The 23193-nt window shown below is 40.0% G+C and overlaps 1 protein-coding gene across 1 annotated transcript in view; it reads left to right on the top strand.

Annotated features, from left to right (window-relative positions):
* FNDC3B (fibronectin type III domain containing 3B) overlaps nt 1-23193 on the top strand; it is a 171561-nt gene that overhangs the window by 127810 nt on the left and 20558 nt on the right. The window contains exons 19-22 of the mRNA XM_075157388.1: nt 426-539; nt 2674-2823; nt 6660-6940; nt 14705-14917. Of these exons, the coding sequence (XP_075013489.1) occupies nt 426-539; nt 2674-2823; nt 6660-6940; nt 14705-14917 (758 nt within the window). The remainder of the gene's footprint in view (nt 1-425; nt 540-2673; nt 2824-6659; nt 6941-14704; nt 14918-23193) is intronic.

The raw sequence follows: 23193 nt of genomic DNA, 5'->3' as shown, positions 1-23193 counted from the left end.
GCTCCTCCTTACATCCACGAGAAGCCAGGTATGCCAGGCTACGGCACAGACATGCGAACACATTACTTTAAGGTAAGGTGGAGGGATACAAACTGTTCCTCAGTTGCTCTGTTGCTGAGTGCACGTTCTCACTCTTGGGTAAATTGGAGGTGGCTTATGCTTGCCCGGGCACTCACCACCGCGCAGGAGGGTGTACGTGCTGTCTGCTCGTACCTGAGCTTACCTCACGTTTTAACTTTGCAATAATTTACGTGGTCTCATACTGAACTCTGATATTCGGTGCCGAGTGTCGGAAGCCCCGTCTATCTTTGAGAAAGTTTATTGCGTTGAAAAAGTTTCTGTGTGCTGTTCTTGAAAAGCCTTTGAGGAATGCGAGACGGGTGTATGTCTATATATTAATGTACAGATACCTTGTTCCCCTCTAGTACGGGCCGTATTCGGAAGCTACGGAAGTCACCACGGCAGCAGGACCGCCTGGCCAGTGCAGCGCACCTTCCCTCTCCTTTCTGTCTGACACACGTGTACTTGTAAGCTGGGAGGTAAGTCCGGTGTTTAATTTCCATCTTGCTTATCCAAACTTTTTGTGGTTTTGGTCACCGCAAAACTTGAAAGCTAGCTTGAGAGCTATTCACTGGTTTGGAACTTCTTTTTTGTGCAAGAAAACCATATGCAAAAACTCTTCTATTGTAGAAAACCATCTTCTCTACTTTTCTCTTTAAAGAATTGCATAAAGTTGACATGAGTCATCCAGACCAGGATTCAGACACGAGGCTTCCTACGCTGGCGTCAGATGATAGAGCGCTGGTCGGGTACCAGTGCTCTCTGCAGGCTTTTAGCGTGTCAGAGTGTCCTGGGGTGGAATTGTGAAGGCAAATATTTGATTTTGGCTGAAGCTGGAGTCTGTGATACGAAATTAACTCTGCACAAACGCTTATGATATAGGTTTTTTTCCTCAAAAGTTGTTTGTCTCTTCCCCAAATATTTACTTTTCTGTGTGTTCCTTCTCCATTCTCCAGGGTCTTAGACATTGAACTCCTAAAATAAGTCTTAGCTGAAATGCTGAAGGGTTGATTGGTGTCATTAAAATTGTTACGTAACTGAGGCAGAAAGGAGAGGATGTTGTCCTAAATAAAGTTGTGATATGCAGCGATGGGGCTGTAATTCTGCCACAGACTTTCTTTGAAAACCTAGCAGCCGTTCCAGCCCTGCATCTGTCAGGTCCCTCCACAAAAGGATGCCCTTGTTGAGAAAGAAGTTATTAACGTTCATGAGATGCTCAAATAAATTGACTGTGCTAACAATATATCTAGATACAGAAGTAATCTGAGTTTAATTTTATAATGAAACAGGTGCGTTTGGTGCAGCTTGGAGGTGTTTGTTAATATTTCTTGCAACATTTTGTGATGCTAAGCTAGAAGTCGCACTGAAGCTTTTAAATGTTACCTTTTAAATGAGCGTATGGACAGACATTTGCTCTCCCCAACCATGAGCGAATGCAGCAGTGTTTCTAGTAGGCTCTGTATTTATATGCTGGATATATTTGTTTACGCTAGCTAAAAATGAAGCTGTGGAAGGAGTAATGTGGTTTGCAATGGTTATGCTTTCTTAAAGAGTCTGTCATTTCTTGGCTGATACGAATATGAAAAAAAAACAGCAAAGGACTGTAGAGTTTTTTGTCTGGCTAGAGAGTACACCACGGTGCCTACTATGCCTTTTTTACACATTGTTTTAAAACACTGGCTTAGCAGTTCTGAATGCTCCTACTGAACTAGCTGGATGCTCAGAGGCAGAGCTAGAGAAGCCCTTGTGCATGTGCAGGGTGGTCATCGTGGCGTGCAGCGATGCTCTGGATCCTTTTACTGGAAATTAGACCTTGCATGCTGTAATTGCAGTCTTTGCCGTATCCTAGACCACACTTCTGCACGTAGAGCAGCGATTCCCCGAGCCGCTCCAGTCCACACAGTACAGCTCTAGGTAGTTCTGGTAAAAATACTTTGTTTTGGGAACCATGCCATTATGCCTGCACTAACTCATCTCCAGCAAATTCAGGTATTTATTCTGTGTTCCCCTGGACTTCAGGATGATAAAGGGATTGCTGAGGACACATGGATCTACGGGATCTTTTTGTGGACAGTAACGTACACAGGTCCACACTCCCATGTCCCATACTGGGACCGTTAGCGTGATGGGTGACTTTCACTGAAAACCTCAGACAAGCCCCTCGCTTGTTGAGGTTTTTCTTTTCTCAGTAACACGAGTAACTACTTCAGGCTGGAAGGCTAGCTCTTCCAGAGCGGTGTTTTGATCACTCAACTAGGCTAGGCTAGATTGATGCTTTTTTGTGTTCTCCACGGTTGTGTGTCTGACAAGCCAGTGGAGAGACAATTTATTCCTGAGTGTCCTGATGAAAAGCAGAGTAGCTGTGTACACTTTCTCATTTCTCTGAATTTCTACCAGGTAATTTTTGTGCAGAATTGGCCTGTTTCAGTAACCTATTAGGGAACATTAATTCAGCGCGTTTCCATTTGCAGCAGTAATGTTATATTAATGGTGTATTAATTTAAAAATAAGGTGTTGGGTATTTTTTCCGTGTACTTTATTCCTTACCCAGCAAAACATGGAGATCTGAAGTGCTCATTTCTGAATTGAACCACATAAATATTTGTGTTGCAGAGTCCTGAATGTTCTGGTGCTGACATCTCTGAATACAGATTAGAGTGGGGAGAAGATGAGGAGTCTCTACAACTTGCATATAACGGCACAGATACCTGTTTTGAAATAAGTGAATTGTCAGCGGCAGCACATTACTGCTGTAGGCTACAGGTATGGAAGTTACGAGGTTTTGCATGCATTGCAATCTAAGATGTAAACAGAGTTTCCTTCCACTGTGTTTTTATTTTTATCATTAGCCACTATCCAAGTTATGTGCTCTGTAAGTCAGAAGGAATGTATGTTTATTTTAAATAATTCAGACTGTTGCTATATAACTGAACAGTTTAGATTCTGCATAATTCAAAGTGATAAACAAGGGAGTTGGTATAACTTTCAGCGCTCGAAAATTGCTCTCGTGTGGTTTATTTTCAGTGAATAATCCTTTTAACAGCCACCTTGCCCTCTGATATTAAAACAAAATTATAATGTTTTAGACAACTTCAAAAAAAAAAAATTTTTTTCTTGGTAATGAGATGTAAATAACATCTACCTCCCAACTGGATGTTGAAGATTCCCCTAGCTTAAATAATAAACTCCAACATCTGCTTCATTTATCAAATAAAGCCAACCGAGTAGATTCCTATGTATATAAGAGGTGGTAACTGCCAGAAAGTGAGTCCTCATCTTTACCATTTTGTCTCTTAGATTTGTAAGATTGGATTTCATATAGAGTCTCTATATGACTTCTTTTTCTTTGATCTCTTTCTCTCCTATTATTTTCAGTAAAAAGTAACAGTTAAAATATTTCTTACATATATATATGAAAATAAAAATACAACACTTAGAATTTCTCCTTTATGTCTACTGAAAAATAAATGGAAAGTAAAATAAGTGGGAGTGAAGTAAAAATGTTTTTGCCCAAGATACTCTTCCACAAGGTTTATTTATATGTGAAGACAGAATACCACCAGTAATCCAACCAAAAGTTCACGTACTCACCCAGCTGGCAACGCGTGGACCACCCAGGGTCATTTCTTTGATCAAGGACAACATGCTTCTGTCGAGCGTTTCCTTCTTAAGTTTTTTTAAACAGGTCTTCGAATTTTTTCTTTTTTTTTTTTTTTTTTTTAAAAAAAAAAAAGTAGCTTTTGAGCAGCTGGGCAACAGCCAAGGAGCTAGGGCCCCACGCCTCTGAGTACACTCAACTGTATTTTCTGACTTGGTCATAGCTGGCCGTATGCCTTGCACCGGCACTGTTGGGGAAGGGGAATTGAAAGAGCGTGTGTGAGTGGCGTGGAAGTGTGAGCCAGAAAGTGCCTCATGTTTGCGCAGGAGGGGAAGCGTTCAGCATCCACTGGGCAGGGAGGAGACTGTGAGACCACTTCTGCGGTGAGCGGTGGGGAGCTCAAGGAGATTTCAATGTTAAAAATGGAAACAGCCAGCTGAAAAGCATCTTTGATTTCGAGTGGGCGTTCATTTTAAATTACCTGCCACAAAAATGTTGCACAAATCTACCCAGTTTTTAACACAGCCAATATAATTTAATTCATAGGCAGAAGTTAAGTGAAAAGCACAAAAGCACTAAGACATTTTACTGAAGTCCATCAGTGACCCATGCATTACTTTCTAGAGCCTTCATCCTCTAGATCTGATCTGTCTATTATATGGAGAAGAATTTGTTATATGATACACTGGAACATTGAAACAATTAAAAAAAAAAAGAATAAAGTATGTATAGCAGACAAAGAAGGAAAGTTAAATAGTTTCAGAAATTTTAGTCTTTTTTTTAAATAAAAAGGAAATAATAATAGCTGGTTTTCTTTTCTGTTAGCAGCTTTAACATAAAAATCTTTCTTTTACTTTTTAAAAATAAAGATTGCCCAAACCACATTTACTCTGCCTTCTAATAAACACACAGTATTGCAATCTCAACCTACAGTAACTCAATAAAAAGAGGGAATTGAGGAATCAGGCATATATAACTGCAGGGCAGACAATTTGTCTTTACTGTTGCTCAACTTTTTTCCTGTAATGAATATTCCTGAAAACAATGTGGCTTCTGCAAAGGGAAATACTGTGTCATTTGGGGGGAGGGGGGAAGTATCTAGGAAGCAAAGAAGAATGAAATTCCCATCAGTTATGATGATAGGATTGTCCAATAAAGCAGTTAAAAGCACCACTAAGAATAAATTGCTTGGAGCAAGATACAGATTGCCAAACACTGGTATAGAGGCAAGACAAATAATATCATTGGCAGACCACAAAACAAGGCTTGCTCTTAACAGCTCTAGGAGCGCTTCACTAAATAGAAGATGTCCCTGGAGCAGGATTTGTTTTGAAGGGCTTTTTAAAGGCTGACAAATCTAACTTTATTACCTCTTTCTTCAATTGAACAAAACGCCTCCTGGAAAAACAGAAACATGGCTTTGTGTTTGTATTATGCATAGTAGAAATAAGTTATTCACTACAGTTAAGCATAGATAAGAAATCAAACAATTGTTTGACGTGTCCTTTCCTTGCCATCGTAGTCCTACTGGCAACATTATAAACCCAGGTTTTCTAATTAATTGTGATCTGATGGGAGACACCGGGCTCACTTTTCCGAATACAAAGGAAATGTGGATGGTGGACGATGCTAGGCAATGTCAAAAGCTGCTTTTGAAGGTCTGGACCTCCTGTAGCTCAGCCTGTACCATAATATGCTATCATAAGCTCTCCACGCACCTTGGGGGCTAGCAGCACGCGGGTTGTATCAGGAGGAACCCAGCTAGCAGATCAAGGGAAGGTGGTATTGCTCGTTACGTGCCATTCATGAGAACCTGGAATACCGTGTTCGGTTTTGCTCCAGGCAGCGGTTGAAATAGAGATGTTCCGATGAAATATAAAGAAAAAAGTTATCATTGTGCAGGCAATTAAGGATTGTAACAGTAGTCCAGAAGGGCTGTGCAATCTCCATCCTTGGAATTTTTCAAGACCCGACTGGACAAAAGCCTGAGTAACCTGGTCTGTATTCAGCTGTGACCCTGCGTGGAGTAGCAGGTTGGACTAGATGTGTCCCAAGGTCCTTTCCAGCTTTCATGGTTCTGTGATTGTGTGCACAGGAGCTTATAATAATCCTGAGGAGGTAATATTAGTCATTTTCTAGGCCATTCAAGTGCAACATATACAGCATTAGCCACTGACTGAGCATCAACTGATGAAAAACCAGGTCTGTACAATTGTGCAACGCTGAGCTTGCAAAGACAACAGCCTCTGTAATTAATGAGCAGAAGCGGGCCAGATTTTGAAACTTGGTTTCCACTGGGATCCTGGATCTATGAGTCAAGATGAGAAGCTTGATAATTGGTTGCTCCTCTCTTGTGGAAAACATTGAGCTATGTGCTTTGGTGGTGGTTTGCTAGTGATTTGTGACTTCTGGGGAAATCTGAGTCATAGACTTAATGCCATGCTGAGTTCCTATATTCTTATATAAAAAACTTTTTAGCATGAAACTAGCTATCCATTCTCTGAGTTAGGAACCAGCGTAGCTCTCAGCAAGCCAAATGCCCCTTATGTCTAGGGGTACTCTGCTTGCATAAAGCATCTGTTGTGGACTCTGCAGTACGCTGAGGATTTTATACAGGGCGGCTCAGCAATTTCAGGTAGCCAGTTTGCTGAACGATGTGATGTCAGCTGTCACTGACAGCATGACTGTGACATTTTCCCTTACTAAACAAAGTTTGCTGCTGATAAAAAGGTTACTGTTAAGTTTGGTTAAATAACTATTAGGGAAAAGAGAAATATTCTCCAATTTATCTGAGAGATACTCCTGAGTAACAAAGGAAGATATTAATTGCTCTAGTATAGGTAGAGGGTACAAGTCATGCTTTAGAGAATAAGCCAGCAGTGCATATCCTCTGAAGAATCCATGCAACTCTTCCGGGCTGCACAGTTCATTATTATGAACTCGATAGACATGTGAAAGAGAGCATATATCCTGTAAAAATATTTTTTTTTTAAACACATAGGCTATTAACCAGGCAGGAGCTGGACCCTACAGTGACCTGGTAACCTGCAGAATCCCAGCATCTGTGCCTGATGCAGTCTCTACCCTTTCCGTACTGGAGGATGAGCACGTGGATGCCTGTCAGCTCTCACCCTCTGTGTGCCTTGTACTGAACTGGGAAGAACCATGCAATAACGGAGCTGAGATTACGTCATACAACATTGACCTGGGTGACATCAGCATTCCAGTAGGAAATGTTACAAGTTATGTTATCGATGATTTGCTTCCAGAAACCTCATACCGGTGAGTACAATTTTTTTGATGTGGTACAGAGCACTCAGAATGAGATCACGCAGATTAATTTTACATAGGAAATGTTTATGGCATATAGAATGGGGAGGGGGGGGGGGGAAGGACCAACAACCTGAACAACCGACCTAGGGAGACAGAAATCTGCAGTAATTCCTTTATGGAATGAATTTGCGGTAATTCACGTTCAAATATTTCTCCCCCCCTTTTTCCTCTTTCCTCTTTCTCCTCTCCTTGCATTATCTCTGAACTCTCCTTCTTTTTAAGGTGCTCTGCTAAGGTAAGGTTACACTGGTAGGTAAAGAAATTAAAAAAATGGGAAATAACTAAAATTACAATGTGACATCTCATGTTTTTTCAGATGCTTAGCAGTACTATTCTAGGGCTTTATATTATTAACTGCACTGATCCCTGTGAGGGGATAGCAATTTGCACACAATGAACTTTCATTTGTATAGGTACAGCTATTTTTTGTTTCTAGCATATGGAGATTAATTAAAAGATAATCTGAATTAAAAAATAATTTCTTTATATTGCTTCAGAGTCTAAATTTCTAAGTGACATTGCCAAAATGTTATTATTATTTTGATGTTCAGGCTTATGTTTTTTCCCCAATTGCTCATTAAAAAAAAAATATGGTTCCATGCAGGCAATGAAGAGCAATACATCTGAAGATGTGACAAAAGAAATTCTATTTTAAGTACTGTTCTAATAACTGAAATCTGGTTGCACAGTTGTAAAATCAGACGTGGCACAGACCTTCTGTAACATTTTTCTTTTTTTCCTTGTATTCAAGGTCACAATCCTACAGGTCTTACAGAGTTTAAATGAAAAGTTCATTTCTCAGATTTTATCATGTACCCAAAAAAGAACTTCTTGTAGCAAGTATACAAATATGTATACTAGAAGTTATTTAAAGCAAGGAACGTGTATTGTTTGCAGTGCCTAGTACAGTGGTTCCTGATCTTTGCCTAGAATACCCAGGTTTTAAAACCATGTAATAAAAAATAAAGATGTAGAGCTATTAAAAAAATATATATATCCCTCTGGCAATCTGAAAAAAGAAGGCGAAATAGGAATTTGGTGATTCAGAACCCCTCCGTTCCAGATCACTCATATAAATCCAGGAAATGTGACTACATTATCGCTGTCTCCAGTTCTTCAGTAACTTGTAACACTGTGATCCTTTTTGGCAGAGGCAGTAATGAAGTATAAGCTTTTTCTTGTCTTCTACTGTGTTTATTTAAGATCTTAGTTTTGTGGTCAATTTAAGCTAGCATTGCTGTCAAAGGAAGCCCCTTCTTCCCTCTTTTGTTGTCTCCGCTTTTGTGCCAGCAAAGCACTATCGCACCATTCCAGACTGGGAAAACTGGTCTTGGTGAAAACTAACCGTATTTTTTACCTTGTAAACAAATAGAGAGAAAGGAAGGCCCTCTAGCAGACATGCTGGCCTAAGCTAGTTTAAGGTATTTGTGAAAATACTGCACAGGAGTAAAGCTGCACAAGGGTTTGAGCCAATTCAGGTTGCTGTTGTCATGCTTCTGACCTCCCTCCATCTCCATGTTCTCCCCCCTTTCTCGCTCTCTGCCTTTCATCAGCACTGGTGCTTATGTGATCTTACTCTAAGCCAGACAGGGCAACCCAACTGATTGAAGACTAATCAAAAACCTAATAAAACTAATAAGAAGTTGAAGAGTTTGTTTATTGACTGGCCTCCCAGCTGTGGAACTGCGTCATCTTTGGGCAGTCTTGTACTCCCTGGTTTCTCCTCATACGTTCAATCAAGAGTCAAAACTTGCTAAAGCAAAATGAGACCTTTGAGCAACACAGTCAAGACAGCCAGAACGGACCATCTAAATTCTTCACTGAAGTCTTCCTTCTTCAGTCTCTTGTTTAGCTAGTTCTTGGTTGTCTACAGCTTCCTTTATGGAAATGTCCTTGTCTTCAAAGCCTGGAAATGGAGATATGGAATGAAAGGATGGGCAGGACATTTCTCTTCTTTATAATCATGCTGCAGTCTTGTCCGTGAAGCTCTTACTCCTGCTGCCGTGAAAAGGGTTGTTACACTGAGATCATAGTGGATTTTTTTTTTTTTTTGCATTCTTACTTCGTTATTTTGTAAAAAGCACCATATTAAATCACATATTTTCAGTCAGGGAGTCTGCTTGTCTCTGATCCAAATGAAGAGGCTAAAGCACAAGCATTAACTGCAACTGTTCTAAATATTGTTGTAAGACTAAGTTCCTACCAAAAAAAAAAATTATTGTGAAGAGCACAAACCAGTAGATGACTAATCAGAAGTAATAATATATGAAAGCTCCTATTTTGCATGCCTGTCAGGGCAGACAAGTGACTGCAGTTGAGTTGCAAAAGCACCTCATCTATAGTTTGAAGTATTTTTCTGCTAATAAAAGCAGACATGTCAAAGTGTTTTTGCTATCGATCGTTAACTCTTTCATTGATATTTCTTCTTCAGGCCTATCTTGACACCTGTCTTTCATCAGGGAACGTCTGTGCCCTGATAAATGTATCCGTAAGAAACACGTTTATCAAGCTGTGTGCTAAAAGGGGGTGGGTTTTTTGCCCTCCCTGTTTTCATCAGAAGAGTGTTTCAGAACACCACTGATCTCATTCTCTAAATTTGTTCACCAGTGGTTTTTCTTTTCGTGTCAACTTTGTTTAACTCAACTAGCTCTTCTCTCTCTCTCAAGTGTTTATTCCCTGCTGTGTTTAAAAGCAGTGAATGTGTTTTCTTCCAGGCCTTGTTTTTCCTAGACTAAACAAGCCAAACACTACTGGGTCTGAGACTCTGAACTCTCTTGCCAAAGTTTCAACAGAATTTGAAGTAAATCAGCAGTGGGCTTATATGTTTTAGTTGCATTGGAATCTCACTGTCAATGTTTTTGTGGGAACCCGAAATTGAAAGCAAAGCTGGGTTATTATGAATCCATCAAGTCCAAAATTGGAAAGGAACGTTGTTTCGCATAGCGGTGTGATTCTAACAGCGTGTCTATGTGTGTCCACCCCGTTGGATTTGTTAGCTTAGGTCTGGCATTGCTCTGCTGCTTCCAGCTTCTGTGTGGGAACGGCCATATACGAGCAACTCAAGTATACACCGAGCAAACTCCGGGCTCTTTGTGGAGGTGGGCTCAAAGCTGACAAGTTTCATGGTTTCTGTGTCTTAGTAGCAAATCCAGCCAGCATGCCACAAGAAGGATTTGCATCCCAAAATACATTCAAGGCAGGAGGAACTGGGGCATGCCTCTGCCGTGCTGCTAATGGCCAGCGTAGGGCTGGTTTCAAGAGGACTTCTCCAATGTCAGACACAGACCAGCACTCCTGTTGCAAAAAGCAGATGCCTCGCAAAAGCACTATGTAAACATCGTTGCTGGTGAGCAGCTGCAGAAATATGTCTGAGAGTTCTGCAGTCTTTCCATTTTATTGACATAGCCATGAAGCTCTGGAAGCTCTAATTATAGGGTAATAATACTTGGACTGGTTTTCTGTGAACTGATGTAACTAGAAGTGACTTAATAAATATTCCACAATAAATAAGTATTCAACAGTAATAGAAATTCCAATTTTCTGTTACACTCTGTTCCCAAGCTTCGCTTAATGCTTTCCATACATAATTGTGCTGTGCTGTTGAGATACTTCACTGCAAAACAACTTTCAATTTTTAAGAATGCTTATTTTCTTCTGACATTACATAGTTTACAGAAATACAGGATACATAGTAACCTTATTAACTTTTAATAGCAACACTTAATTTTGTTTAGGAATAAAAATTCGAGACATTTTAAATTTCTAAATTGTATCGAGGAAAAGATCTTCCAAGATGAAGAGATCATGGATGCTAAAGTTAGCAATGCTTAAGTGGGTTATAAAACAAAATTTATGCTTCAGAGTGTAAAACTAAGTCTTGTGCCAGCCCCAGAAGCGTGCAGTCTGAGTGGGGATCTGTGGGGCTGGCTTGTCCTGGGGGCTGTGTTTGATTACTATCCATTACGTTCAGGCTGCTGATGATGGTGGAGCATGCTGCTTCTCCTCCCTTTTGAAGTCCGTGGCATTTTAACTCCCACAGGTTTCCACAGGCACTTGTATTGCAACTGGTGGCATTCCACTTATGGGAACTAGCGAATCAAACCCTTCTCATGTCAGACTCCGAGATTAATTAAAAAGTGATTTTTCAGTTTGTTGGAATACTATACAAAGGATTTTGTGACCAATCTGAAAATAGCATCCTGTTTAGTGTGTTTATTTTCCTGGGTCAAGAATCTTACAAGATAGAATGGTCTGTTAAAGATCTTCTAATGGTTTCTAAATTTGCCTAGTCTGATTTATTTTTTTCTAATTGTTTAAAAGATGCAGTGGGAAAATGTGAGAATGAATACAAATATTATTGGTCCGGAGTCTGCAGAATTAGGTACTATCCCTAAATATAGTCTTTACATTTTCAAAAAACTTGCTTTCAAATTGTGATTGTCAGATTTTAAAACCACCTTTCCAAGACAGTGTTTGGGGTATTTTAACTTAGAAACCATTAGTAAAAAAGTTGAAAGGAGTTCAGGAAGTGGTTTTATTGCAATTATTTCTACGTGTCTATATACTACTTTTACACAAAAAAAAAGAATTTATTTTTCCCAGTATCACTTCTGTAAACAGTAATTGGTTTCCACTTAATTGTGGAAGTTATCTCACCCGCTATGGCTGTGCCACCCAGCTGGAAGAGCTCAGAGTGTCACAGGCTGGGGCAGGGACATGAGAAAGCACCTGAGCTGGGGCAAAAATGCTGCAGTACAGGGTGTTCTCCCAACACCACGGGCTGTCCCTCCTCCTCCAGATGGTCCTCCTCTCTCCCCGATCTTTTACCTTTCTTCCTTCTCCCTTTCCCTTGGACATTTCCAAGGCCTAATATCCACTGAGGAGACGCTGCTGTGGTTCAGAGGGAGGTGAGAGCTGAGTCTGGGTTACACTGCCACGTGCCCAGAAAACCAAAAAGTTGCTTGTGCGTGTTTGACAAAGCTCGGGACCTGGGGATGATGGTGGCAATTCACAGAGAGTCTTATGATGGTGTAATCAGCAGAAAAAGGGTAGCCCCATCCAGCTATGTTAGAGTCAAATACATCAATTCTTGCTTTCCCAGTATCATCATTCATCTGGAAGGATGCCTGTCTCTATTTTAAGGCTTAAGAGTTTCCATCAGTCTTACTGTGCTCCGAAGTCGAGGAGCGGTGTGGGGGGGTGTGCATATCTCTGTCTGTCAGAAGGTGGGAGCAAGAACACCATGCAGCAGATGAAAGCAACAACAAATGAGGAAGAAGAGACACATTTTTACCTTGTGCAAATACCTGGCAAAGGGAAGACAAGTAAATGCAGATGCATGGTCATGCACATATCTAAAAAGCATACCTACCAGCTTCTGCTTAAAAAATGTGATGTGATATTTGAGAGAGATTCAAGTTTTAATCGCTGCTTGTTTTCAAGTGTGGCAGCTGCCATTTGGAAATGAGTTAAAGTTATGATGCTCGAGGACAGGAGAGGCTTTGTTGTTACTTTGGATAATACAAAACAAACCAAAAAAAAACCGCTATGTACTCGAGAGCGTGGTGCTGTTATCAATCTACAAAAAAGCAGTAGCATTTTGTAATGTCGCTGTTACTGTTTATGTGCGTATGCTAATGGATAACTTGCCAGAATCCAGTAAAATTCAGGCAGTTTTCACTTTTTTTTTTCACTTGAAAGACCATTAAATGTTAATGTAATGACTCTTCAATCTGAAGCAAACCAATAACATAATATGAAATAAGATCAATACCTGTATTAATTACACTTCTTAAGATACTAGAAAAGCCTTTTGTTCTTTTTATGTCAAATGCTTGTATGCAGCAGTTGAAGAGGAGGCTCCCACTAGATCTTTCTCCATACCATCCACCGTTTGGGAGGAAGAGGATGAAACCACCATTGTATAGTGTTTTAAGGTGCTCAGGATGCATTTCCTGAAACCAAAAGGCAGGTTAAAAGGAAAATGGAGCTCCCTGCCAAGCAATACTTTACCCTTGTTAATGGCTAGGTCAATAAGCAAAGGTTTAACCACACATTTACACGACTGTGTAAACACAGTGTATTCTTACAGTGTACAGTTACTTTAGCTGCCTAATCTATTATTTTGCAATATTTTTATTAATCATTTAACCCTTTTTGTTCTTGAAATTGCAGAAAATATGGTTTGGGTTTTTTTTAATGGGGAATATTGTTCTCTGGAGGGTTTTTCTCGATCCCTTTAACTCTACCTAATCTTTTTCTGATGGTAGAGCTGAAAACTTGCTGTTCAAAGCAAAGTAATTTTTCATATGTTGTTTATATGAACTTACATCACTTTATGTACTTCAATCAAAATAAGTAGTTACGCCAACCAAAGATAGTTCTATTTATCTTCTGCTTCCTCTGAAGCAGGCAGTCGTAGGGGTATACCAGGTTCTGCTCTTCTCCCTTCTCCCCCTACTGCCTTCCCCAGGGACTTCTGGCTTCTTGGTGACTGATAGTTTTGAGAAGAAGCAACACTTCTGGCAGAGGGTCTTTTCCCATGAGAAAATACTAGGCTGCTGTGCACAGGATTTCCAAAGTAAATGGCATCCATCCAGCTATCTAAACTAGGCTGAACTGTCTAAAAAAACTAATTAGTTTGCCCATCCTGTTTTCTCTTATTTTAACTTTGATTTAACAAACTTTTGAAACCTTTCAGGCTTGTCTGTACCAATATTTCTGTTTACACAGTCCTCAAAGCTCTTTCAAAATGCATATTTCACATTTTTGTTATGAAGTTATTGCTGATTTTACTATAGTAAAAGACTACTACTCTTCACTCCTTCCTATAAGCAGATTCTCATGGTCCAAATCATTAAACTAAGGTGCAGACAAATAAGAGAAAGTGACAAAGCGGAAGCCAGGAGTCATTATCTTAAGAAAGAAATAGAATTTAGAATACTGGCTCAGTCTTAAGAACATTTCCAAATTAAAACTTCTATAACTAGGTAGGTGGTCTGCTTTTCTCTTCTTCTAAATGTCCTTAATGTGATTCAAATGGCTCAAGAGCTTTTGTGCATCTTGTGAGACTGACTTGAGTCCAACTTCTATTTGATCTAATAGATCGCTCACTGATGGTTAATATTTCCACATTAACCTTCTCGGTTAGCTCTTCCCAGTAGAGTTTCACGTACTTAAATAGTGTGCTTTGTGAGACACTGCACACACTGAAATAATGCTGTTCTTTGGTCTTCAGAGTTATTTACCCACATGGAGATGGGTTTCATGGCAGCGACACCAATGCTTTCACTTAATGATTTCACTTCAATTAGTCCATGACCTTTGTTAGACAGCCACAACACTATTTATTCATAGTTACACACTTCATGTTTTCCAGGTTGCACTTGTATCTGTGCTGCAGTCCCTTGTTCGTGTGGTTAAAGGGACTGCCATCAGGTTCTGAGATTGCTTACCCAACTCTTCCCCCCTCTGCCTTACTGCATTTCTTGATATCTTCACTGCAGCTCTTAAAATATACACAGAATGATAATACTTGTTGTTTACAGAGCCTTTCATTTTGCCAAAGCAGAGCACTGGTAGCTGGGAGCAGGCACTGTGTTAGGGACGGAGCAGTCAGGTCCAGAAGGCTGTTTTGTTTCTTGAGGCTTTTTTATACCAAGAACCTTGCGAAAGCGCTTTATTTAACATTTACCTTTTTGTTGTTCGTTTTAGGATCAGGATCCAGGCTGTCAACGAAATCGGAGCTGGACCATTTAGCCACTTTATTAAAGCAAAAACCAGGCCGTTACCACCCTTACCTCCTCGGTTAGAGTGTGCTGCAGCAGGTCCTCAGAGCCTGAAGCTGAAATGGGGAGACAGCAGTTCCAAGCTTCATGCTACCGATGACATGGTCTATATCTTGCAGATAGAAGACAGAAATAAAAGGTAAGAGATATGAATCTCTTCTTTGTGTTAATGAACATGAATTCTGGTTCATCATAATGCCGTTGTGAATCACGGCAAGAAAAATGTTGTTTTCCTGATTACTTCATACCTACAAATATATACAAAATACTGTTTTACTAGGGATTCTGTGCCTGTAGTCTAACTGAGCAAATTACATAACAAAGCTGTTAAAGTTGTTATAGAACAACCAAAATCAGTGCTGTACTTGTTGACATTTTAGCAAAACGCTGGCCCCTCTGCCAATGAAAGTTCATACCAAGTTTCATGGTCATAGTGCTTTACCCTTTGGAATATACGAAACAAAGATATTGCACCCAATGTGCTGTGTGCATTAATAAAACAAACGGTTACAAAATCAGAGATCTAGGAAAGGCGAAACTTAGCAGAACAAGGTTTTTTGGGTAACACAATGGTCAGGATTTTACAGCTGTGATATTTTGGAGCATTAGAAAATAGGAGCTTGGCATCAGCTTAGTAGCTACACAATAATTATGAAATAAGGATGCAGAAGAGCTCATCCACCATGTTTCACTTCCCTAAAATTTTCTTCAAAGCCGTGAGAGCTTTTGGTGTGCAAGAAACACAAAAATGAACATTAAACAGTCAGTGCCTAGCAAAAAGTACTTTCCCATGCAAACTTTGTATGGGGAGATTAGATAATGTGGCTCCAAAGTTGTGATGAGATATATTCAATTAAAAAAAAGGAAGGAAAGAAAGACAATATGTGAGTATTGCCTAACAGTCTGAGCTCTTCAATGAATAAATATCATAGATGGCTCATAATTTACTAAGAAACACTCTCAACTAGTTTAATTAGGTAAAATAATTGACGTATCAGGTAGATAATCCTTAGAGACCTTCAGTACAGATCATAATTTGGTGTAAATTAGCATGATTCCTTCAATTTAAATAGAGCTGTGCTGAGTTTATGCCAGCTGAAGATCTGGCCCAAAAGCTCTAATTGTAAGTAATAAACGCACCATGAATAATGCCTAAATACCTCCCAGTATCTCAACTGTACCGATGCAGAGAGGGTACATGCTCCCCTGTATTAATACTGAGAGGTGTCCAATGAATATAAATGCCCATTTGAAAGTCTGACTGATAAAAACAGTTTCTTCAGAGTGCAATGATGCTTGGCAGGAGCCCATCACCTGCAGCAGCGTGTGATCAAGTCAGCTCTAAGGAAACATCCAGCAGGCTTCTTTTGTTTGCTTTCATGTAGCACTGCAGGTAGGATGGTGAAGAACTGTAAATTGTTTTAAACCTTTTTCTGTGTTGGAGAAAATAATAAGTTTCCTTGTAAGAATAAAATACGTTACGTTACCCAGCAGCAGAGAAGGAAACCTTTTTTCCCCTATGCTTTTGCACAAGGCTTTAGCATCATCCTTTGCTTTTGCACAAACTTTTCCCACTGCAAATGGTCTCTTAAGGGCTGTAAATTAGGAGGAATTTGAACTTGTTACTCTGCTAGGTCGTCTTAGCTTTAAATTTGCCTTATAGTCCAAAGATGCAAAGAAACTACCCATTTACATTGCGCTGTCTCCTCCTGCTTGAATGGAGTCCTTGCATGAAATGTCCTTTGGTGGTTAGGTTTGTAGCAATTAGTTCAGATAATACCTGGGATGAGCCGTAGCCCTGAGCCCTCCAGCTAATGAAGTGCATACCAGCCTGGGCACAGCGGAGGAGTAGAATGGGAGCACCGATGTCTGTGCCGGGTGCTGTTTGAGAACAGTTGGAGCTGGCAGGTCTTGGCAGTAAGATCTATTTATTTGTTCCCTACCTGACAGTCCCTTTTTGCTCCCCATTGCGTGCATCCATCACGATGAGGGATGTTCCTGAAAGGATACAGCGGCCAAGTTTTGTACATTCGGCAGAGCTGCCATTCCTAATGAACAGAGGATGACAGCCCACACATGAATTGGTAGAAACAGCAGTTAGTTACAGAGGTAGGAGTCCTCTCTTAGATCATTCCCATAAAATAAACCCCATCGTGACTGAGGGTTACCCGTGTGTATGCTTGTGAAAAATATGGAATGCGGTTCTTTGAGCATCACTGGCCTCTTTAATTGCACAGTGCTTTAATAGGCTAATGCAGGTAAACTGTGGACATCTGATGAAATAATTAAATAGAATAAAATATTTCAGTTGGAAGGAACCTACAACGATCATCTAGTCCAACTGCCTGACCAATTCAGGGCTGAGCAAAAACCTAAAGCATGTTATTAAGGGCATTGTCCAAATGCCTCTTAAACACTGACAGGCTTGGGGCATTGACCACCTCTCTAGGAAGCCAGTCTGTGCTGAAAAAATGACACCGAATAAATGATCTAGAAGGATGTTTTGGAGTCTTTTGTGGTTTGAGAGGGTGGTAGGAAGGTTCCATGGTGTCCCCTCTGTTGAGAGAGCACCTGACTCGGGGGAAGAGGCTGTGGCGTAAACATGGGTAACTCAAAATTGACCTCTGTCATATCCTTAGTCTTTCAGAAGATATTGTTACTGTATTCCCTGAGACATCTGAAATTACCTTTAACAGCTTTATGTTGAAATCCCTCAAATCAGTATTACAATTTTCCCTCCTTCAGTGAATCTGAGCATGCAGTTTGCTTACTGTAACATTGCTTACTGATGAGGTTTAAAATAGGAGTTAGCTTTAAAATGCTGTTGCAGCATTTTCACAAACAGAAATAGAAAGATGAGCAAATTCTTTTAAAAAAAGAAAATCATCAGTAAGTCAAATTCTGACCCTGATAGCTTTAATGGCCTTTTTGTAAAGATTCAGCTCTGGCTTTATGCAGTGATAGTCAGCCAGTGCTCTTGAATGTGTCCTGGTCATTAAGAATTGTTTTTAACTTTTCCATGCTGTAATGAGGTATAACAGGCCAGTTGTTGGAGACTAAATGTTTCATTGATTGCAAGACCTGTGAAACAAAATACTTGGAAATCTCCTGACACTGATTAATGTAGGGTCTTGAAAAGGTGTGCAAATCAGAAATGTACCTGCTTTAGCTCTCGTTTGCTCTTCGGTGTGTGACATTTAGGAAGATCAAATTAGCATCTCTTGTCCTTTCAATTATGTGTAGCATTAAGTGGAAATGAAGAAAAATCTGTTTCTAGAAAGCACAGTACATGGGAACGTTAGTTGAGAGTTGTTGACCTTTATGTAAAGAGGACTATAAAATTTCTTTTCTTTTTTAAATAAACTATCGGTTGTGACTTAATTTCCTAACTCTAGCAATGTCAAGAAAACTTGGTTAATCAAGTTGCACTATTTTCCAGAATACTGTGGATTTTTCCTCTCCAAGTGAAACAAATGAACCTAATTATAGTAATGCTTTTGATTTTTTTCCTGTACTGGTAATCAGTCTTTAGGTGTTCCTACAACTAATTATACCTCCTAGTGTCTTAAAATGCTCACAATATCCAGTCTGAAAGAGAGAATTAGCACGTACATTATTAGTGGGTCATTTATCAGTTGTGTGTGTTTCTTTTAGATGAATATATGTTGCAGTTGAGATGAATTCTGTGATTTTTGTGTGTATACGGAATACAAATAAAAGTATATATTAAGGGAGAATCATTGGTAAGGTTGGCTAAGAAGCAACCTAAACATATTCTTTAAAAATAGCGGTGAAGGCTCATTCTTAGTAAGTCTGCTTTTGTAAGTGAATTGTGAGACATGGTGTTTACTGGCATTCTAAACTGTAATTGCTTTTGTTATGGTTATTTACTGAATAAATGAGTTATGATGCCGTATCACTGGGTAAACAGTAGTAGTATTTCCCTTTCATGTCATATGAAAGATTATTTATGTGGCTGTTAAACTGTTTTGAAATACTTTGCTAAACTATACGTGCTTGCCATTTAAGGAGATATTATTCTTCAATATAAATGAAAAATTGATCCCAAAATAGAACTTGCCTAATGACTATAGATATTAATTGGGTGCCGTCATTGTGCACACACTGTTTTTCTGGTTAGGATATGAATGTCCCAAAGGCCATAGACATACATCAATGTAGTCCTTGAAACTTCTAGCAACTCCAAGGAAGGAACAATATTTGTAACCGAATGACATAATCCCTTGAATTGATTTCTTCTTAAAATTCTCTAAGGAGAATTTTACCTTAACTTGAATATTTATTTCAGGAGGCATCACCCCTCACATTCCTTGTCCCAGGAGTGCCTGTTATCATGGTGCAGGCAGCAGAGGACATCTGAGCTGTAAGCTCGGTAGGCTCTCAGTTGCCGTCCAGTGACTCCGGTTGTCTTTCCTCGCTCCTGTTTGGTAGGATGTGAGTAGAGCCTTTAGAGCCTGAGGATGAGCAGGGGAGACATGCAAGATTTTCCCGGTATCCAAGGGAGATGTATTGTCCCATCTGTTTCAGTGCCTGCTAACCCAGATATTAGTGATACTCCTGGCAGTTGCGTGTAAGCTATTTTACTGTTTACAGAAAGCCTATAAGAGAGAGAAATTTCGTATTATAAAAATCTACGCCGATATTGTCCTTGGTGAGAGGAACCAAAAAGCACCTGTCAGGAGGTGGTTTCCAAGGAAAATTAAAACATGCTTTGAACAGTAAAGCTAGTGCAGAGATGCAGATGGGCTCATTTTTTCTGCAGAAAGGTTCAGTTTTAGGAAGCTCTTCCAGTGATTCTCCCATTGTTCCGTCATCTTCACTCGGTGATACTGGAAACCTTTTCTCCCCCAAACATGCTGAAGTTGTATATAACAGAAGAAACTATTTTTCCTTTGTTCCAGCACAGTTTCTCTGACCTAGTTACTCCTTAAAGAAGCATAACAAACAGCAGAGAACCCACAAAGCAACGGAGACAGTCTGTCACCACGTCCAGTGCGGTTTCCCTGGCTGTAGAAGTGGAAGATCATATCTGATGGTTTGGTCTAAGCAGCAGTCTTTGCAGAAAGGCAGTGCCAGTCTCTGTGTTAGGAAACAGTCATACGTATGAGCCTCGACACATATGTTCGCTCTGCATTAATGTGAAGAGAGGTAGCGTAGAAGTACAGAGAGATAAATTGCTAAACGTGCTGCCTCTGTCTGATGACTAGCATAATCATTATCTGGTTACTGCAAGTTTCAAGCAGTCTAATTAAAAAATTGTTTACACTCATGATTTGATCAAGACAATTTACACCCATTTTAGCAGCAATTACTGATATGTATCAGGCCTACTGGCTTGTGAAATTCTATTAAAATATAAAATTAGATACATTAACATAACCTTGCAAAAACCTGCAGGAAAAATCATTTTCTTATTGGTTAAAACAATGATGAAATTAGCACCAAGACATATGGCATGCTACAGTTTACTCTGCAAGCCTGGCTAAATAGAAAGTTAACATTCAGAAAAGTCTTTCAAATAGTCTGTCTTCACTTTATATTGTTGCATTGTCTAGATGAATATTGCTATTAACAGTAATAATATTTATATTAAGAGCATTCTGGTCAGATACTTGGGGCTTTGCAGTTAAGTGCTCTGCAAACGAAAGAGAGGAGGAAGAACTGTTGCAAGTGTAAAAAGTTTAACTTGCTGATGCATTTCAGCTTTGTTCCTAGAAACAGGAGTAAACCAACATTTTTAGTAGATATGAGTTAACTCTGTGTGCATCATCTTTTGAGACAAAGTGAGGTGTGAGAAAACCATGTTAAATGTTCGAGATGAGATGTTTCAGATGTTAGGAATCTAGTGAGACACAGAATTAGATGCTATTCCATAAGGATGTTCAAAGAATCCCTAGTTTGGTGGGAAATTTAGTAGTTAACTACATAGAAACACAACGGACCAATTTGTTGTTGTATTTTGATCAGTGTACATCTGCAGGTACTTCACGCTTCATGGGTGTAACTGAATATTCCGCACCATAGATCATAAATACGAGCAGCATCCAGACCAAAGATTGACACCAAAATGAAAGCTATTTTCTGCACATCTGTAACAACCTCGTAAGAAAAATAATGCCTTATCAAGATAATGACTATTTAATATCTAAAGACATAATGGGGTTCAGCTTGGGGCAACAGGAACGTGTTGGCCAGTTTTCCAAGAGCACAACTTTAGGTTCCAACTTCATTTTGCTGAAGTTGGTAAACTGGACACTACACCTTGCTTCTTTAGCAAGCTTTGCCAAACCAGATTACTGAGACTGTCATGTCAGTAGATAGTTCTGAACATGATGTGCTGAATGAGATTCATTTTAAGGTTCATAGGCGCCATTAGTTGCTGCCATACTAGGAAAGTGGATTGTAACGCTGCATAAGAAAGATAAAAATACCTATGTCTGTAAGGGCATTAGTTTGCTGCTGCTGAACTGTGTTTTGTTCTGTTTTGGTTTAGCTTTTTTAAGCCTGCTGTTATTTATATCTACTGTTATTTATTAACACATTGCTATAGCAAGCCATGGTGTTGGTGGCTGCATAGTAATCTAGTTCTTCTTGACTGCATAGTTTCAACAGGGCATTGGATCCTCTCCCTAATTTCTCCCAGATTTTCCATTCAAATGCTGTTAATTCACATTAAGTTGTTCTCAGTGTTGTCCTTCCTATCTGTTCCTTGGCCCCTCATCTGGCAGGAATCATCTGTCAGGCACTTTGCTGATCTGTCTTCCATTCCTTCTGAATGTGCTCAGAAGCTCCTTCCAAAAAAGTAATTTTCCTTGCTATGGAGGAGCTTCTGTAGGTTAAGGCATCTCCATTTTCTATAATTCCAGACATCTGACAAGTGACTATCTGTAGTAAATATGAATTACGTGCTCAGATTCAGCAGCAGGTGAAAGATGATCTAGTAGAAGCAAGCTAAAAATCGATTTTTGGCTGCAAGTGCTCTTTGTCTAGCCTGCAAATGTGCTAGGTAATTAAGCGAAGAAAACAAAACTCTTCTCATCTGATTATTATCACTTCTCTTACTGCCTTATTCCGCTCTCCGCTTAGTTTTGCTTTTCTAAGTATAAGGAAGGAAAAGTTGCCTCCTTCGGTGGGTCCTGTTATTATTATTATGCCCATAAACAAAAATTATATTGATGGTGCATTGTAGAGGTTAGTTTCTAAACGTGTTATGAACAAGCATACATTATAAGCTTTACAAAAGGTATCTTCTAGAAAACAGATCTTCAGATCAGAGGGGCCAGGGCATCCCATCTGTTTGGTCCACACCTCACGTTAGGGCTGGAAGGCAGAGTTGGCGGAGTTGTGGGAGCACAAAACTCTTGTGGGAACCCCTGCCCAGGTGTTTCCCTTCCCTCAGCACCTAGCTGCAAAAGACGATGCCGAAGAGTGGCTTGGAAAGGTGCCCCAAAACTACCATTCAGAAGGCAGTGCTGAAAAGATTGGGTCAGCCTGGTACTGATCATAGGAGCGCTGATGGATGTGAGGATGGGGGATGCTGCAGATGTCCAGCTTTTCTCTTTAAGCTGAAGATTTTAAAATACAGCAGAAATTAAAAAATTGTGCGTTGACTTTACTCCTGTATTTCTGCCAGTCTAACAGAATAAAAGGCCACTCTATACTTAAAATGTGGATCAGAGAGACATCTCAAGGTACTTAAGGCTGGAGAAGGATGAGTTAGCACATTGTGAGAGGTATTCATCATACTTTCTACTTAGCTCCTGGCTTCAGGGTTCCTCTACAGCCTCTTTTGAAAAAAGGAAATGGTACCTCCGTTTTCACCCTCACCGAAAGCTGTTCTCATCGTTCCCCTTTTAGAGACTTAATTCCATTCTACTTCTGGCATCTAGGTTTAGTAGAGGTGAACGACACTTTTTCTTGCATCAGCAGGAGCAAGCTTCAACAGAAAGCCAAGAGGTGTTAAACCTTCCAGTCTGCTCCGGCTGGGCGCGGGGCTGTTTGGGATGCAGGCGGATTCCAACATGCAGAGCATGATGAAGGGAGCGCTGGCCTCGCTGGCATCGTTGGCGATGGGGGCGTACTGGAGCACTGTGGTCTCCAGGGAGTTTGTGAAATGAAGGGCAGGTGCAGTAACTCCGGAGAAGCTGTGCCCAGCAGAGGGGCTGGAGAGCTGCTTTTCTACTCAAGAAAAAAAAAAACAAATTTCCATTTCAAAAATGGAAGTTCTCCATCTCGGGGGATGAATTAGATGTTTTTGTTTTGAAGCTTTGCTTTCCTGGGTGCCACCTTGTAGTGTAGGGAGCTGCTGGGGGGGAAAGAAAATCATGTAAATCAGTGAGTGCTTGATAACGTTCTTTAAACAAAATAGAAGAACAGTCTAAAAAAGTAAGTGGG

This window comes from Calonectris borealis, chromosome 9 (genome assembly GCF_964195595.1).
Source record: "Calonectris borealis chromosome 9, bCalBor7.hap1.2, whole genome shotgun sequence".
In the NCBI taxonomy this organism is placed as follows: Eukaryota; Metazoa; Chordata; class Aves; order Procellariiformes; family Procellariidae; genus Calonectris; species Calonectris borealis.
Note: the sequence above shows the minus strand (reverse complement) of the source record. Positions and strands in the feature narration are given on the sequence as shown.